Source organism: Brachyhypopomus gauderio, chromosome 2, assembly GCF_052324685.1.
Source record: "Brachyhypopomus gauderio isolate BG-103 chromosome 2, BGAUD_0.2, whole genome shotgun sequence".
NCBI lineage: Eukaryota > Metazoa > Chordata > Actinopteri > Gymnotiformes > Hypopomidae > Brachyhypopomus > Brachyhypopomus gauderio.
In genome coordinates this window covers 33,863,130-33,881,837 of record NC_135212.1, presented here as the reverse complement: position 1 = coordinate 33,881,837, position 18,708 = coordinate 33,863,130, and the positions used below count along the sequence as shown (strand labels likewise).

The window sequence follows — 18,708 nt, the reverse complement described above, 5'->3', positions numbered from 1 at the left end:
GCCTAATTTCACAGACTGTGGGCGGTCTGTGAGAAAGTTCTGTATCCACTGGCAGTTGGGGGTGGAGATGCCCAGAGCCACGAGTTTCTGGACCAGAATCTTCAGGATGATGTGATTAAATGCTGAGCTGGAAGTCCAGGAAGAGCATTCTCACCTAGCTCCCCCTATGCTCCAGGTGACTCAGCACGGTGAGGAGTGTGATGTTGATGGCATCCTCTGTGGAGCGGTTTGCCCTATAGGTGAACTGATGGGGGACCAGGGTGGGAGGTAGACACTGAGGTGTTTAGAGATCAGTCTTTCAAAGCGCTTCATGACCACTGGTGTAAGTGCAACAGGCCTGTAGTCATTAATGCTCTCCACCACACTTTTTTGGGAACTGGAAAGATGATGGAGGACTTGAGGCAAGGTGGAATGATGGCCTGTGACAGGGACATGTTGAATATGCAGGTGAAGACCCCCGCCAGTTGGTCGGCACACGCTTTTAGCACCTTTCCAGGTACGCGGTCAGGGCCAGCCGCCTTCCTGGGATTCACCGCCTTCAGCACTCATCTCACTTCATGTTCCTGGAAGTATGCTGTATGTGTGTGTGTGTGTGTGTGTGTGAGCCTTTCTGATGTCTCTTCTTTACCTTGCCTTCTGTTTTTTGAGGAAATTAGTTTCAGGGATGACAGAGAGAGAGGAAGAGGGAGGGAAAGAGAGAGGAAGAGAAAAAGAGGGAAGGAGAGAAAGAGGGAGAGAGGGAGAGAGAGGGGGGAGGTGGTTAAGGTGAAGGAGGTGGGGAGAGAGGCAAACAAAATGAGATGAGGGATGAAAGTGAATTGAGTAAATGAGTAGAGTCAATAAAAAACACAAAAGAGATAATGAAAAAATAAACAAAAGAGAATAAAAGAATAAACAAAAAAAAAAGTATATGGAAGGCCTGAGACCAGGAGAACCAGGGGAACTGAATGAATGAACTGAGTAAATGAGAAGAGGAACATGAGGAAGTGCGAGGTGGTTGGTTAGCACACCAGGTACCAGTCTGCTAGTTACACACACACACACACACACACACACACACACACACACACACACACACACACACACACACGCGCGCACAGGTACCAGTCTGCTAGTTACACACACACACACACACACACACACACACACACACACACACACACACACACACGCGCGCGCGCACACAGGTACCAGTCTGCCAATTACACGTAGCCACGCCTTCTATCTAATGAAGATAGAATAGCAAAGAATGACACAAACATACTGCTTAAACTGCTAAGTGTGTGTGTGTGTGTGTGTGTGTGTGTGTGTGTGTGTGTGTGCTAGATGCTCACCTCACTGGTCAGGCCCACCGCTCCATGAATTTTAGCCACATGTCCCAGTAGCCCTGGTGTCTGCTGACCCACACTTTTCAGTGCAGGCAAAAATGGACGGAGTGAGGCGGGGCTAACCTGAGCCACACCCACCAGCACAGCCAAGAGGGCATCCTTCAGAGTGGCATCACTGAGGTGACCAATCAGAGACGGCACCAGAGGAGTCAATGCCTAGCCGAGCAAAAAGAGAAAGAGTTTTTCATCATTAAGGTGAACAACACAAAATGGCAGAAGGAAGAGACAGACACACACACACACACACACACATACACGCACAAGCGCACACACATACACGCACACGCGCACACACACACCCTACTGAGGAGAACAGAAGAACATCAGAAAAGCCAAAAGATAAAAAGGGGAAACCTGAGAGCAAAAAGGCATGTGTTGACGGTGCTGCTCCCCATGAGGAAGGGGGGGTGTAGTAGGGGGTATCTGGACTGGGGGGGGGGGGGGGTGTGGAGTAGGGGGTATCTGCACTGGGGGGATGTGGAGTAGGGGGGTATCTGCACTGGGGGGGTGCGGGGGGGTGTGGAGTAGGGGGGTATCTGCACTGGGGGGGAAATGTAGACTACAGGGGTATCTGCACTGGGGGGGAGTGGACTAGGGGGTATCTGGACTGGGGGGGAGTGGACTAGGGGGTATCTGGACTGGGGGGGAGTGGACTAGGGGGTATCTGCACTGGGGGGGAGTGGACTAGGGGGTACTGTTGGTAGGAACAGAAATCAGCCCTTGAAGTTCTTTTGCTCACGAAGGCCTCTGGAGGTTTGGATCTGGCCCCGTTCTCGAAGAGCTGCTTGCTGATTGGCCATATTCAGAGCTGCCCACCCCATCAAAAATTCCTGCTTCTTTGCTGTACTTTCAGAGAAAAGGAGTCATAGAAGGAGAATGGGAGGGAGTTAAAGCGCTAAAATTAAAACCATTAAGTTTCTTGATTTCTTTTACTTTTTAGGGTTACAGATACAGGCCACTGACTCACAGACAATACAGCACAGAACACAAACCTTCATCACATCTGACCTCTATTTCTGACAAGGTATTATGACATATCAGAGATCCAATGTGATTAAGAAAACTCGGGAGTCACTAGGATATTCATTGCTTCAAGGTTTCATCACATTTCCTTTCTTCAACTGCCTGCCAGATTTCCAAATAATCCCTCGCTCTTTCTGCCTATGCGCACACACACACACACACAACTTGAAGACCTCTGACCTATGCCAAACAGAATAGAGTGTCAATGCACGTAGAGGACTGAGAGGATGTCCAAAGAGAGAGATGGAGTGATGTGGCAGAGAGACAGAGAGATGGACAGATCTAGTTTAGAGACAGAGAGAGTCAGGGGAATAGAGACAGAGCGATGGAGAGATGAGGCAGAGAGACAGAGAAAGGCAGAGCCAAACAGCCAAAATCATACAGGCAGAAAGAGGGCAGCCCAAGGTTGGGACGTGGTATCAGAGGGACAGGGACGCGGGATCAGAGGGACAAGGACGCGGTATCAGAGGGACAGGGACGCGGTATCAGAGGGACAGGGACGCGGTATCAGAGGGACAGGGACGCGGTATCAGAGGGACAGGGCCCCAGTCCATAAAAAGGAAAACTAGGTGCCTCAAAACACATTTGTAATAGCAGAGGAAGAGTATAGGTTTCCTTAAACAGTTTATAGTGAAGATGGTTTATTTTGGAGATCCTCTTTCTCTTTATTATGTAGTCCTCTTTCTCTCTGTAGTATACACACAGCATGTGTCCATCTCTCTGATCTCACTATTTCGGTATATACTGTATATTTATTTTCCTCTTTTTGCTCTGTAACTAGAACTGTTTCCCTCTCGCTCTCTGTCACTGCAGAAACAACGCAATGACTCGTTAAAACACTTTGATCCTCCCTGCTCATTTCACGGCCTGAAGTTTGCACAACTTTGGCAGATGTCGTAGTCCCCACCTCCCACTGTACACAGCCCCACCCCGAACATGAACAGCCACGCCCTTCATCATACACAGCCCCGCCCCAATTGCCCCACCCACTGAGGCAGTAGTGCCCATCTTCCCTGCTGCTTCCCTCTGCTCAGCTGCCTGCCAGCCCACACCAGTCCCTGGAGAGGACGCCCGTGTGTTCCCCACTCACCACTCCCATAATGCCCTTCGTGCTCCGAGGGGCAGCGGGCAGAGGGTTTTCGATGACTGATGCCTTTTGTTTTGTTGCATTTTTTGGGGGGTTGTTCACAGTTTCCGTGCTTTTCGACGCTACGGCGCGGACACCGCCGGACATGTCAGTCATGTTCTCACTGAGCTCCCTGACCGCCTGGCCAGCCCTCTTCTTCCTCCCTTGGTAGCACGGCCAGTAAATCATTACCGTCCACCCACCACACCCTCTCCACCCATGATATTGTTTTGTTTCTCCCGCCCAAAATACCTGACCTTTAACACACACCTGCCTGCCACACGGTCTGTCTCGCACACAGTGAAATGAGTGGCGGCTCCACAGTTATAGCACTGGCCAAGAACCAGGAGCTGGTTCAAGCTTCCCCACTACCAGGCTGCCACTGTGCGGCCCTGAGCAAGGTCATTATATGAATTGTACTTGGTTGTGATTGTAAGTTGCTTTGGATAAATGTGTCTGCTAAACGCTGCAGATGAATCCAAATTGTCCACACATACTCAAGGTTCCTCACTCTTATTCACGTTCACACCATGCACATGTTTTACACATGCTCTTTCTCCATCTCACACACACTGACCCGTGGGTGCTGCTCGGAGATCATCTGTAGCAGTCGGAGCAGGTGTTGTCTGCTGGCCTGCTCCACCTCGGGCATCAGGGCTAGCAGCTCCTGGACATGCTGGTGGACCGGCTCCGGCCGCAGGGGATAGACTGAAGGCAGTACCCGCAACAACATGCTGTTGCCTAGCGATCAAATCAAAAACAACCCATCAGAAATCAATCAATCAATCAATAAAGCAGATGCTGAACACACTTCCTTAAGGGGCCCCTTACATGGTGAGTCACTGCTCCACTCCAGTGAACAAACACGCACTAGGAGCTTACTGGGAATCTAGAAACATCTGTCAAGCTATGAACACGAAGCGAACTCACGATGAACCCTTAGTCAAGGAATTTGAAGTTTAGGTATTTGTCAAAAGCAGTTCCATAAACTGCAAGGGGTAAAACCAAGCACAAAAACAGCATTTAACTCATTATGCAACTGGGAAAGAAAAAATGTTTGGTGACATTCGCTCTGAGGGTGTGATTAGGAGCTGATCCACCACGCGTGCACGACAAACACAATGGGAGAGTTCTCCAGAAAGCAGCCCAGAATACCGTGCTCTCCCACCCAGAAGCCCCTCTCAATTCAAGCTGTGACGTGAGTCTCACCTGCACTGGGGAACATCTGCCAGGGGGAAACCAGTCCCAGCAAGAAGACCTGGGCCAACTCTGTTGTTCAGACTTGTGGAAGAACCTTCCTCATCCCCTCTAAGAGCCAACACCACTAAGAGTTTAACACCATGAATATTCTCTTTTAAAATGTATGAATGATAATGTATGCATCTAAGGAACCCACATTCCTATGGCTGATTCTTCAGGAAACAATGGAAACCAAACAGGAAATGTGTCATAGCATCAGTTTAGTGGGAATGAGGCAAGTGTCACCATGTCACAATATTCCAAGAAGTACCACTCATCACCATCAAAATATCACCTGATCCCCCCCACTTCCAAACATCCCTATCCCAAATGAGGAAACCTCACGGCACAGGCCTCTGTTGCACGGATGTTCTGGGAATCGACATTGTGAGGTTTTTATTTCTGAAAATATACATTAATAATCAGCATAGGAGGACAGTGGGATTTCCTATTCCAGAACAATGATTAAATCTTTAATTTTCATTCACATTCATTCAAACCCCATTATCAATACTCCTCTTATTTTGCAGATCTCCATGAAGGCAGTTTGATTAGGATCAGTTTCGTTGAGCTGACTCTCTGTGATTACTGAAATTCTAACCCACTACTCTGGAACCAAGGCCTCTACCATGTCACAGTTAGTCAACTCAGAGTGTGAGGTCACATTTGAGGTTTGTTAAAAGTGCTTTCTCAAACCTGATGCTGGGTCCTTTCTTTCTTAATCATCGGACTACGCTGGTACTGTTGTTTTGAATGCAGACAGTTCTGGCAAGAGAGGAAATATAAAAGGCAGAGGGCATAAGCAACACAAGGGCAGGTAAAGCAACCGTGGCCAGCCTGTGTCTATCAGCAGCTCCTGCTCATCTGGGAACAATCGCAGGTTTCCTCAAGGTGACTACAGGCGCACTAGGGGGAAAATGAGCTCTATTTGTAGTCCGGACACAACAAGTTTCCACTGGAGCTGGCTGGAATAACAAACACGTGTGGGAACAGGAAGAACAGCTTCGAAGAGCTGAGGTGTGTCCAGGCCACGAGGACCCAGGGACAAGGAGACAGAGCTCTCACACCAATCAACCTTCTCTGCTGCATGGCTGAAGGGGTCCAGTTCAACAAAATAAAGAAGTCCCCAAGGATCATGTCTCTTACTAAGCTCTCCAAGTCAGTCGGCTGATCTGGGAGCAGCCGTGGTCTCTCAGTGTCTCTACAAACACAGTGTCAAACTACAGGACAAGCTGTTCTGAGAACAGCTCTTGGAGGGGCTTGGTTAATTTAGTCCAGGTTATTGCATCTTTAGTTGCTGAGCTGTTACATGTGCTGCAGAACATTACTGGAATGCTCTCATTCTTTTCATTCTGATGTGTAATCAGTGGCATAGAAATGCATGGACCACTGATGGAGAGCTTCTAACTACAAGAACATAAAACCCAGGCGTCAGAGTGTGTAGGGCTGCTTGTCGGGGTTCTTGCGTAAGGGCTATTGCTCACGAGTGGTGCAACAAAGGTACGAGGGGCACTTGTGAGGGCGGCTGGCAGCATCAGCGCCACCCCTCCCAGACAGCCTCACGATAGCTGCGTAAACAAACACTGACACTTTTAGAAGGAACGCATAATGAATGGGTTCTATTACTATAAAACAGATGCATAAAAAACACAGAAATCGTAGTGTGTGGAACTTAAGGTTGCGCCATCAATCTCCGACAGGCATCGTTAGGAAATTTTGAGAGTTTTAACTTGCAGTCTTGGTAAGAACAAGCTTATGTGCTGGAGTCTGAGCCTGAACACACTGCTTTGGGTGAGGTATGCTGCAGCAGTGGGTAAGCCCATGAGAGACCAGCACACGGGACACCCAGGACACCCAGAGTGCGCAGGACACCAAGAAAATGCAGCTGAAGTCCTGTGATAGAACAGCCATCATACATGGTTGCGGGCCTGGCTTTGGGCCTGGGTGTGGAGATGGTTGTGGAGCAAGCGTTGAGGAAACCTTCATGAATCTGCAGGACCCCCCTGCTCGTCTGCTCCTCCATGAGGCCTACACTTCTTATGCCTCTGCCCCTGATCTTCTGCCTCCAGACTGCTCAAATCCTTTACACTGCCAATGGACCAGAGCTGCACCAAGGGATCTGACACGGTCCATAAGTGGAAATGAAATGGAACCAAGACAAAACTCCACCACAGCTCAGCGTTAGGAGGAGAACAGAGGAAATCAGACCTGCTCCAAAGCTCCAAGTAATCCTTGACAACTTGTTATTATGGAGCTGCGATAAAGATATCTCATCCATCCCGCCCCACCCATGATACATACACACACACACACACACCCCTCCCCTTACAGCATCAGCGAGTGTGTAAATGACGCCCTGCTGCGGGCGAGAGTCAGCAGGCCACACTGGGAGTGGAGGGATAGATTTATGAGCGTGTGTGGTGGATCGCAAACGTCCAGGACTTGGCAACTCACGACAATGTGGACGCGAGAGAAGCTGAGAGGGTTTACATGCAGCTGACCTTCAGACATGGTCTAAACCTGCCCAGCAGTGCCCACTGGGTCTCCTATCTTCTCCTGCAGACTCTCCAAAGCACCCTTCCCTATTAAACCATCAATCACCAAACACAGCAACTCCAAGAACTCATAAGGGGTTTAATTTTTTTGCCTTGGACTCCACCGATCTTTTAAAATAACCTATTTCCATGTCAAAAGAGAACCGGAGGGAGTAACAGACCACTTTTAATTTCAAACCGCTTTCATGTTCGATAATACAGACGACCATCAGCCTCACACTGACAGATTTATATTACGCGGTGCATTACACAAATAGGGCAAAAACACATGACATTACTCATCCTTTCTTAAATCTCCATGTCTGTGTTTTCCTTGGCTGTGCCCTGGACAGCATGGAGCTCTGGGAAGAGAGAACCTCATTGTCCTTCTCCTCCAGTGCTGGTGTAGGTGCCGGTGGCAGCACGTTTCATCCCAACGCGGCAGACGTCACGTATCAGTGATCGGCAGCTCCCCTGCGCGGCCCCCTCACGGACAACGGGGCCAGTCATGGCAGCTGTGATTGGCCACCGGCCTTCCAGGGGTTCTGGCATTCAAAAACGCCTCTGCGTGCTTTCGCACCGGCTGATTCCCACCTTCAGACGGGAGCTATGTGCGCCGGGCAAGGGACGCACTGTGCCCCCGGGGAGGACAAAGAGTGTTACACACCCACAGCACATGTGCCAGATGTTATGGAAATCCTGGTATTTGCCGTCTGAGTGGTTACAGTGTCTGAGTGTGAATCCTGAATGGGCTGGTGAAACAAATCAGAAGCTGCTGGCACTGGTGCTCACACGGCGAACGCTTCAACGCGTCATCTGACGGGTTTGGTGCTGCAAAGTTGCTGACTGCACCTTTGAGATTTTGTATGTGCTTTAATCCTGGAACTTTTAAGAGTTGAGGCACGGCGACTCTCCGGCTCTCAGGGATGGGGGACATGCCATGGCAGGGACACGTTTCTCTCACATCCTGCACATCAGAGCAGATCTCCTCAAGGCCTCCTGTTTCCCGGACACACTGTGGGGGACAGGAGGGAGAAACGGAGTCTGGACACCGTCCACCTCTGCTGTGGGCACTTACCACCCACATCTGAGGGAGCGCAGGGGACCGTATGTGTAATCCAGACCGTGATGACAGGGAGTTTCCATGATGATGAACGCAGTATGTCCCCCGACAACAGTGATGTGATTGGGAGTGAGAGTCCAAAAGATGAAAGTGATGATTGATAAAATAATGCAGAGTCATCAAATACAGATCTGTGTAACTCTGAGCTTCATATATCCCAAGGCTGCTTAAACATTGTGGACCAGTTTATTTTTAAACTGATTAAACTGAAGCTGAAAGACTCCGGTGCGGACTTGATTTCGGCTGTGTGTGGGAGCCAGTCCATACCACATATCCCGCATACTGTATCTACAGATCACATAGTGTTTCTGAACATTTGATCTAATTTAATTACAGTGAGTCAGTGTAACATTTGTGTTTACTTTACATTATATACTCAAGCCATCTTGTGTTTGGGGCAAATGTAAAACAGGAAACAGGAAAAAATTATTAAAAGAAAGACCCACTCTGACAGTGTACCAGGGGAGACCATCATGAGTGAAATCCATGGAATCAATGTAAAGCAATGTAACCCAGACCCCCCCCCCCACACACACACACACACGCACGCACACAAACACACCTGCACACCACATCTCTACACACACCATACACCTACACACACCTGAATACCAACATTCACACAATATACCTTCTAATGTTTTTTTTTTCTTTTTTCAGAAGCTCCATAACACTACAGGGCACTATCATAACAAATGTAGTGTGTGTGTGTGTGTGTGTGTGTGTGTGTGTGTGTGTGTGTGTTCGTATGCATCCATGTGTGTGGCAACTTCTGGGTTTATTTTCCTGACCTAATCAGCTAGGGAAAACCATGTAGAGGAGGTCACGGCTTGTGGAACGACCCCTACCTGGTACCATTATCCCAAATCAGGGGTGAGGGATGACCTTTGACCCCCAGGCAGTCTCCAAGGGGTTTCAGTGGAGCAGTACAAATGCACTCCAAACCAAACAGCTCTCACCACACAGGAGAAACCAAACGAGGGAAAATGTCTCACATTAAAAAGAGAGAGATGGAGAGAAGTGTGAAAAGGTAAAGAGACACAGGATAAAGGGAGGGAGACAGGAAGAAAAGGAAAGAGTGAGAGAGAGACAAATGTGAGGAAAAGAGTGATGAAGCTAGATGGAGAGATTTATGGTGGATAGATGGTGGCGGAGAGGTCAGGATAATCCCTTGGTTAGGTAACCGTTATGGGTTTTGAAGAGAAGATTGACACACTCATAGACAGGACTGTGTAATCAATCACCACCACTTCCAGAAATGCAAAAGTACTATTTCTGGAACTCTGGTTTTCCCTCATCATTCTGTTCTTTCTCTCCATTTCCTCATTTCCAGTCTCACCCACGCCTATGACCACTATACACACTACCTCCAGCAAAGGAGACTCGTGTGTGTGCGTGCGTGTGTGTTTATAAAGACCTGCTTTCTCCAGCTCCCTCTCTATTCAGCACATGCTCACCATTTAAGCAGGAGTGACGCCAGCAGATTGCTCAGCATTTAACAAGCACCAGAGAGAGAGAGAGAGAAAGAGAAAGAGAGAGAGAGAGAAAAAGAGGGGGTTGCTTTATATGCCACTATTTCAGTCAGTTCACTCTCAGACTAGACTCATTCAGAGCAGACACCCAGGTCAGTCAGTTAGTCAGCCAGACACACGCGCGCACACACACACACACGTGTTCACACACACACATATACACACCCACGCGTGTTCTTGTCCTGTAACACACCACAGCCATGTCCACGTGGATGGTTATCCAGACTCTGTGTCTGCTGGGTTTGCTGATGGGACCCCAGGCTTACGAAGACAACATCCAGGTGAAATACACGGACCACTACAACGCCATCAACGAAAGGGAGCAGATGGAGAGTGAGTACCTCAATGCTCCGCTCGCACACGCTCCACACACACCGCCGTCCACCCACACACACACACGCTCTACACACACTCTACACACATAGGCCCTACACCACCCTCACAAGGTCCACACACTGCCGTCCGCTGCACACGCTCCACACACACACTGCCGTCCGCCCACACGCTCCACCCTCACACGCTCCTCACACACTCCACCCTCACCCGGTCCACACACCGCCGTCTGTCCACACACGCGCTACACATGGTGGACCATGGTGGACCACACACAACCCTCACACGCTCCACACACCGCCATCCACCCGCATGCACTCCACACACACCACCCTCACCTGCACACGCTCCACACACACTGGTCACACGTTCCCATCCACTGGACCATAGCCCAGCCTTTCTGAAGACCTTCACTTACAACATGTGCTTTAACTGTAACCCGGCTACATGTACTGTAATCCGCTGGATTTACAACCGGCAATGTTGTGAAACATTAAATCTACTGTGTGATGCTTTAGTATGTACTGACCCATAGGCTATAGTCCCCTGTGTAACATGTACTATACTTTATCCTGCGTTTATAAGGGTGGAATTGAACAGCTGTTTGGTTTTACAAAAAAAACGGACTGAGGTTATCTTTATCGTGCTTCAAGCTGATGGAGGCAGCGAAGTGTTTCTGTGAAATCGTCTGTGACACCTGCTTATTCACCGTGATATTTTTGCAATTACGGAGGAAGAGTGTGTGGGAATGTGTGTGTGTTTGGGGGTGTGTGTGTGGGGGGGGACAGCTGCTTGGAGCCAGGGGCACATCAAGCTCTGGAGGTCTGTGTATAATAAAGTAAACAGGCAGGGGCCTTCAACAGACTCTAGGGACCGAGCTCTCTGTAGCCTTCTCTCTCAAACACACACACACACTATACAAAAAAATAAGACAGGAAAAAAAAGTAGTTGAGAAAGAAAGAAGGAAAGACAGAGGGAGACAGACCGAGATGCTAATGTTTTGTGTCATCGTGACACATGACGATGAGTAAAGGGGAGATGTGCATAAACGTAAACACTCTCTTCCATCCCCCCTCTCATCCATCCCTCTCTCTCCCTCTCTTCCACTGCACTCTCATCCATCCCCCTCTCATAGCTCATGGCTGCTTTTACCCCTCTAATAACCTTTCAAAATCTAAACAAGTGCTGGTTTTACTTTACATGCCTCTAAACAGTGTCATCTAACCCCACCTCTGCTCCCCCCCCCCCCCCCCCCCCCCCCCCCAGCGGAGATGGACACAGAGGCCACGCCCCCTCCCTGCACTGTCCCCGAGTACAGCAAGTGGGACAAGCTGTTCACCATGCTGGAGAACTCCCAGATGAAGGAGAACATGCTCCTGCAGCAGTCCGACGACGTGGTGAGGGTGGAGCTGCAGGCCCTGCGTGGAGAGGTGCTCCGCCTCGGCGCGCAGCACAACAGCGCTTGCTCCGCCTCCGCCGAGGGCCACGCCCACCGGGCGGAGCTTCGGCTACGCGACGCGCTGGCCGATGCCCTGGCAGAGCAGCGAGGCCTGTGGGACTCTGTGCTGGCGGCCATGCGGGAGCAGGCCGAGCACCTGGGGAACCTGGACACCTGCTGCAGCGACTCACAGCGCGCCACCAAGACCAGGGCCTCCGGCCTGCAGGGGGCAGCATCCGAGGGGCAGGACCTCAGTCAACAGGCGGAGCTCTACATGGGAGCGGCGTTCAGCCGCCTGCTGCCCGCAGGTATGTGACACACCCCCCTTCCCCCCTGGTGTTTCTGCTCTCTGGAGGACGCTCCAGGGCTCACATTTAGACAAGGAGAGATTCACAGGGAAATACAGCAGAGGTCACACACCTTCATGATGGGATTATTTTGGTAAGAAACAGTGGGACACCACGTTTTACTAGTGATGTTTCACTTCCAGAGAAAAGTCTTAAGTTGAGGGTCTGCTGTGAACGTAAAACCCTGACTTCAGAACCACGAGTCACCATAGCTGATGACAAGTCACAAAACAAAACCCCAACTCTCTGGCCTGCTCACAGAGCGCCTTCAGCTCAGCTTTATGAAGTGGCGTTTGAGCCCGTGATGGTTCGTCCCGCTGGGCCAGAGGCCAGACGCCAGCCCCCCTGCCTGTCCCGTGTCCAGATGCTGTTATCGGCCATGATCTTTTCTAGACCACGGCGAGCACGTGTGGCCATGCGGCGCACGTTATCCGGCCCAGAGGAACCGGGGCAAATGAGAAGCAGAAGGAGGCCTGGTCGTCTGGACGACCACACCAAAGCAGGCCAGGGGAGGGGAAGGGGCAGGGGGTTTAGACGTGAGGCCCGTGCTGGGGGGGGGGTGGACGGAGCTCTGCCTTGGAGACAACCGCGAGATGTAAGTGAGCCGTTGGAGGCAAAAAGGCCTTGCAGCACTGGAGCATAGCAAAACCTAGTGCATACACACACACACACACACACACACACACACACAGTAAAGAGACCTTAGTCAGACCCCAGTAGGGCGTCCCAGCAGCCCCAGGAGACGGAGAGACTTCCTCCTCTCAGCTGGACGATGGCCACGATGACCTGCTGTTTACAGTATTAAAATCGTTAATAAGATGGCTGACTTACACCATCAGAGACGGGAGGATTGATGGCCGGTTACATCAGGGCTGGACTCTCTAGGAGGAGAGCATCGCTGGCCTCTGAACACGTCTGGCTGATGAATGCCTAACTGCATGTACTTCGTCACATCAGTAGTTTTCGCAGTGACAAGGCCTTTCAAATAAAACAATATCTCCACAATGTGCGATTTTCACAGTACAACTGGCCAGCATTCTCAGTTGCTGTCTCTGAGAACCACACCCCCACCGCAGTCCCAGGGTGTATTAAAGGTGCAACAAGCTAGACTGTCTGTGCTGTACTACTGCAGATGAAATGAAAGGACCTTTAAAATGTGTGTTTGTCCCCCACACAGGCTGTGAAAGTGCGCTCTTCTTCCCCATGCGTTCGTCAAGGACCTACGCTGAGGTCACTGCTCTGGCATCCATGCAGACGGACGCCCTGACCGTGTGCATGTGGGTGAAACCCACGCAGACGGAGGACAAGGTCGTCCTCTTCTCCTACGGCACCAGCGGGAACCCGTTGGAGCTGCAGCTTCTGTTGAGGGGGCAGAACGCCCTGTTCACGGTCGGGGGCGAGGCCCACCTGGTGGAGGTCCCCTCTGCGGTGCAGGAAGGCAAATGGACGCACCTGTGCGCGACGTGGGACTCCGAGCACGGCATGGCCGCTCTGGCCGTGGGCGGGCATGAGCAGACGCGCTCGTTCGGGGTGGCTGAGGGCCACCACCTGCTGGAGGGCGGAACCCTGATCCTGGGGCAGGATTACAGCTGCCAGGACAGGGCCAGCCGCTTCACCTTCAGGGGCACGTCCAACACGGGGCTGCCATTCACGGGCAAGATCACCGGCGTGAACGTGTGGGACCGCGTGCTGGAGAAGGAGGAGATTTACCAGCAGGCACAGCCCACTGGGAGCGCCTGTGGTGCCCGTGGCAACTTGGTGGCGTGGGGCGTGTCTCCAATCGAGACGTATGGCGCCGTAGAGCTGGTCTTCTAACCGACTCTGCTGTTAAGAAACTCCTGTACTAAATCCATCACCTCCCTGCAAGATACCAAAACTCAATAGCCCGCAAAACTACAAACACCCCGCAACAGAATCTCCTGCAGCTCCACGGGTTCGGCCCCCGCGTGTAGCAAAGGTTTCCCGCTCACGTCTCTAGGGAATTACGCAGTCTTCGGAGTGCTGTTGGACCAGCAAGAGGAGAGCAAAGACTAGGAAGAGTAAGACTTTGTACTGAGAATTTCAGACTGGACCATGTTCAAGCCAGTCAGTATGCTGCCATAGGAGGGATACGACTCCGTCCCCCCAAAACCAAACTACGCCTTTCTAAAACACGTTCTTTCCTCAAACTTTTATTTTGTTTATCACTGTGTTTACATTCACGTCTGACAAGTTTAACGTTATGTAACGTGTCTTTTGTGTTGATTCTCTTTTGCTATATACCAGGTGGTGGTTTGTTTTGAAATAATAATGCTATTAAATTTCTTCACCCTTATATGACCGCCATCTATTTTAACACTAAGACATTCACTACATTTTGATAATGAAATTGTGTAAAATGTTTACAAAGTCTCTAGGGACTTTACATTTGTTTCTGTTAATGTGACAAAATGTACTATATTGTAAATTGTTTTTTTATGCTAAAATAAATGAACATATATTGTATAAAGATTTTTTTTATATTACTGAAGCTTTGAAAAGATAAATAAAGAAATATTAAACATAGCATATCTGTCTTTGGTGTGTATTTCTATAAACAACACATTGAATTGTTACCACTACAGTCCTATGAAGTTCTGGTTATTCATCCCATATTACATCAGTGCTTACAATGACACTGTACTACCAGATGATGGCACTAGTGTTTGGGGCTAAGCTATGCCCCTTTTATACCACTGTGGCATTGGATTTTGTCAGATTGCCTTTCAATGGTCCAGGTTGATTCCCAGCTTTCCCAGAGGTCAGAGGTCATCAGAGGTTACCATTTCCACAGACCCAGATCAACACACACAGTAAAACACACATCCTGAAAGCCAATCAGCGCGAGGCATGAGGTATCCACCACTGCGTGCTAATAATCCCATTGGCCAGGTCTCAACAGTGATTCCTGTCTATTAATGAAAGGCATACGCATGGCCCTTACAGGTCTTGACTGTAATGCAAACCAAGTCAGATAAGAGGGCATCCTAATGTCATTTAACTGTGGTGATTAATAGGAGCGAGATGAAACTCTACCCTAGACAGTGTGAACTAGACGCATCTCTTCATAGAGCCTGTGAACGTAGAGCCTGCTTTGACTGAGGATTCATTGTTGGTTTGTGAGCGAAAGTTCTTTCTACGCTGTGAGGTGCTGGCAGAGAGAAAAAGACAGACACGGTGATGGAGAGAACAGTACGAAAGAGAAGAGGAAGAGGGAGAGACGAGTGGAAGAGAGGCAGACAGAAAGAGATGGAGGAAGGAGTGAGACGGGGGGGGGGGGGGGGGGGGGGTGCAAATGTTGCTGGTGGTAAAACGTGGATCAAATGCAACTGTTGATCCGAGTTCGACATGAATATTTCACAACTTGCCGTTGCGCAAGACAGCACTGGCCGGGTTGGTTGTTGGCCAAGAGCCAAAGGTTCAGTAGATGAACGATTTCGACTGCTGAGCGTGCGTTTGAGCTGGAACCCTACGGCCTGGTGGCCAGGACCGCCATGCTGGCGTCTGTCCTGAAAAGCCAAGAATGGCCTGGGGAATTTTTTTTTTCCCAATAGAGTTACCGAGGTTACAGGCCACTGCCCCACCCCCCACAGGGTCATCACGTCGAACACCCGCTAGCTTCACAGGGGCTCATTTGCTAAGCAAACAAACGTCTGGCGTCCGCGGTGCCTGCTGGAGCGGGTGGAGGGGGGTGACTTTTCCTGCTCTAGACTGGTTCCTAACAGCCCTCATTAGCTTCATTTGACGACGCAGGGTGATTTGAAAGTGCCATGAAGAATGGCCGCAGAGTCTTTGAATAACCCTGTGGAGAGTCCTCTCTCTTCATCAAATGTGCCCTGCAGGCAAACTGCCCGTCAGTCAGGGCCCGATAAAGTCAGGCCCCTAATGAGCCCCGTTGACGGGACTCCTCTAGCCAGCCCCAAAGTGGGGATAACTGCTTTTGCGGCTACATCGTTCTCAGAAGTGGAGAACTGGCGTGTAAAAGCCTGCAAGATTTCCATCAGCTCCAAGTCAGCTGCATATCCAAGTCATTAACAGCACTTTTCAAAGCTCAGAGCTCAGAAGCTTATTTCAAACAAGACAAGGCTTTGTTTCAATAAGCTTTTAGGAAGACAGAAACCTGGAATATTGGGTTTTTTCTCCGTATGGCACAGTGAGGCATTCCAAGGCCTCCCGTTCACAACTGGCCATATGCTAACAATTCCTGTGGTTTCTTAAGCAACCCAGCAGAGGCTGTTGTCTAATAGTAATCCTATTCTCACACTAACATACTTGTTTCTGTTAGAATAGACTCCTTTGCTAAAGAGTCTAGAGTATGGGGTTCAGACATTAGCCAAACGCCTCTCCATAAAATCATATAATCAATCACAAACATTAAAACATTTTAATTTAAAATGTACTCTTCACCTAAATGTGATCCACCAGATGGATACCATGGTATGTTTATGTTCATATGTGAACTTATTACTTTTTTACAAATTTGATCATAAATATAAACACTCAAAAGAAAAACATTTGGCAAGATCAACTCAGATGATACTACAAATTTGGTGAAACCATAATTAAAAAGGATTTATCATATGAACAGGACTCATTATTATGTCATCAACAAACAGCATTACTGAACCATTCCAGCTCATGTGATCCTGAGAACACGGGAAACGGTGGAATATCGGTGAAAAAAACAACAGGAAGAAGCAGGCAACGGAACCTGATACCGAGTTTTCATTGGTCAGGGCAGCACACACAGATGACACCTTCCTCAACTGCTTATGAAGGAAGTGTCTCTCGGTGCAATATCCACAGTAATGAAACAGATCATTATCGCAGCGGAGAAATAATGTCCATGTGCTGCTGTGTTTAAACAGCTGAGGGTCTGTGAACATGGGAAGACAGCAGGTCACACAAAGTGTTCACCCATAAGAAGAGTCCAGAGACACTGCCCCACAACACACACCACACAGCCCCCCCCCCCCCCCCCCCCCCCCCCAACACACACCACACTGCTCCTTTCGCTGTACACACTGATGTTCAGCTTTTGAATAAGCGGAACATTTTAGGCCTGTTTATTCAGGTGTACATGAATTCTGTCATTCTAAACTACCCTGAAAATATTGCATCACTACATGTATATTTATAAAAATAATATATGATCACACAAACAGTGAACAATTTCCACAGGAAAAATAAACTACAACGGTGAGGTTACTTGGACAGGGCCGGACCAGATTCCCCCCTGGACCAAACTCTCAAGTCAACAGGAATTTCCCCAACAAGAAACTTCAAGTGCGTATGAAAGCAAAGCTGGTTAAAACCAGCACACGGAAGAAGCATGGGTTGAAAAATCACCCCCAGCTGGGTTAGCTCTCCACCAGGGCCGTTTAACAACGCAGACCGGCTCCTGCCCTGGGTGGAGCTGGTGGGTGAAGCTGTGGCCCACAGACGGGTGTGAGCATACTCTCGCGCGATGGGCTACGGGAAACCAAACAGTCATCTGTCTTTGTAAGAAGTGCTTTAAAAGCACTCTGTGAAAACGCTTCATTAATTACCTTAAAAACAGCTAAGAGCCAGAGGAGGAAATATGATGAGTCAGAGGTGAAGACTACTGGCATCACCACACCATGCTTCTTACACCCAGGCTACACAGTACCACAGGAACCGAACGTCCCCGCAGGACGACAGCCAATGTCTCTGGAAGCATAAAATCCCTGAGATGTGAAGAAGTGTCAGGACTTTTCCTGTACGGACATATGTATCGCCCCACACCGCATTAATAATGACAAAGTGAGAATGTAACTTAACATATTCGGCACTAGTGAACCTCTCTCGAAAGCATCCAGGAGTTCTGTTAGTAACCTTGTTTGACAAACCGCTCTCGCCTTCCCCATAGCCCCACCCCCTACCCTCATGGCCCCACCTGTTGGGGCCCAGGGCTCCGCCTCCTACCTTCCAGCACGCTCAGGGCGATGGCTTCAGTGTGCTGCACGAGCAGCTCAGCCTTGGCGATGGCGGCCAGTGACAGGTAGCTGGACATGTTTCGGCTCAGCTGGCGGTTGCCACGCTGGAGGAAGCGCATGGCGACGGGCACAGCCAGGGCCATGATGGGGGCGCGGCTGTAGTTCTGCAGAGAGACCAGAAGAGGGTGCTATACACCAGGTGGTTCAGCGCTACACCGTGAAGTGCATTTATTTGAGCAAACTAGCCTTCTAGTAACTCTCCTGACTGGGTTGAAGTCTACAGCAAGGGTTAGGGTTATGGTTGATTCTGACAAAGATTTGTTATTGTTCATAACCAGCTGATTACAACATCAAATAATACTTTGATTAACTAGGATCATTTTAAACATCAAGAGACAGCCATTTTATTCAGCTAACTAACACAAACGGACTAGATTGAGTTTGTCATGACAAAATGGCATCCAAAAGTATTAATTAAACCCAAGACAAAGATGACATTGTGACTGAAAGTATCTCATAGTGAGAACATTCTGACATTGCTGGTTGCTAATTCTATACAGGGGGCTGGAGTTAGAATGGTATGTGAAGTACTCTGGCTCCATCTAGAGCACACTGTGAGTGAGAGGTACATTTACCTGAACACTGATTTG

At 49.4% G+C, this 18,708-nt stretch overlaps 2 protein-coding genes across 2 annotated transcripts in view; one reads left to right on the top strand and one right to left on the bottom strand.

The window, feature by feature from the left end:
• veph1 (ventricular zone expressed PH domain-containing 1) overlaps positions 1 to 18,708 on the bottom strand; it is a 71,834-nt gene that overhangs the window by 42,718 nt on the left and 10,408 nt on the right. Inside the window, 3 exon segments of the mRNA XM_076994684.1 lie at positions 1,335 to 1,544; positions 4,115 to 4,278; positions 18,048 to 18,222. Coding sequence (XP_076850799.1) covers positions 1,335 to 1,544; positions 4,115 to 4,278; positions 18,048 to 18,222 — 549 coding nt within the window.
• On the top strand, positions 9,864 to 14,630 carry ptx3a (pentraxin 3, long a). The gene is made up of 3 exons (XM_076994694.1): positions 9,864 to 10,298; positions 11,565 to 12,044; positions 13,261 to 14,630. The coding sequence occupies exons 1-3, from the start codon at positions 10,166 to 10,168 to the stop codon at positions 13,896 to 13,898; spliced, it is 1,251 nt and encodes a 416-aa protein (XP_076850809.1). The 5' UTR covers positions 9,864 to 10,165; the 3' UTR covers positions 13,899 to 14,630.

Bases quoted from the DNA above. Each gene is read 5' to 3' on its own strand.
- ptx3a (XM_076994694.1), top strand. From the start codon at position 10,166: ATGTCCACGTGGATGGTTATCCAGACTCTGTGTCTGCTGGGTTTGCTG. The intron at 10,299-11,564 runs GTGAGTACCTCA...CCCCCCCCCCAG, and splicing joins CGAAAGGGAGCAGATGGAGA to CGGAGATGGACACAGAGGCC. The intron at 12,045-13,260 runs GTATGTGACACA...TCCCCCACACAG, and splicing joins CAGCCGCCTGCTGCCCGCAG to GCTGTGAAAGTGCGCTCTTC.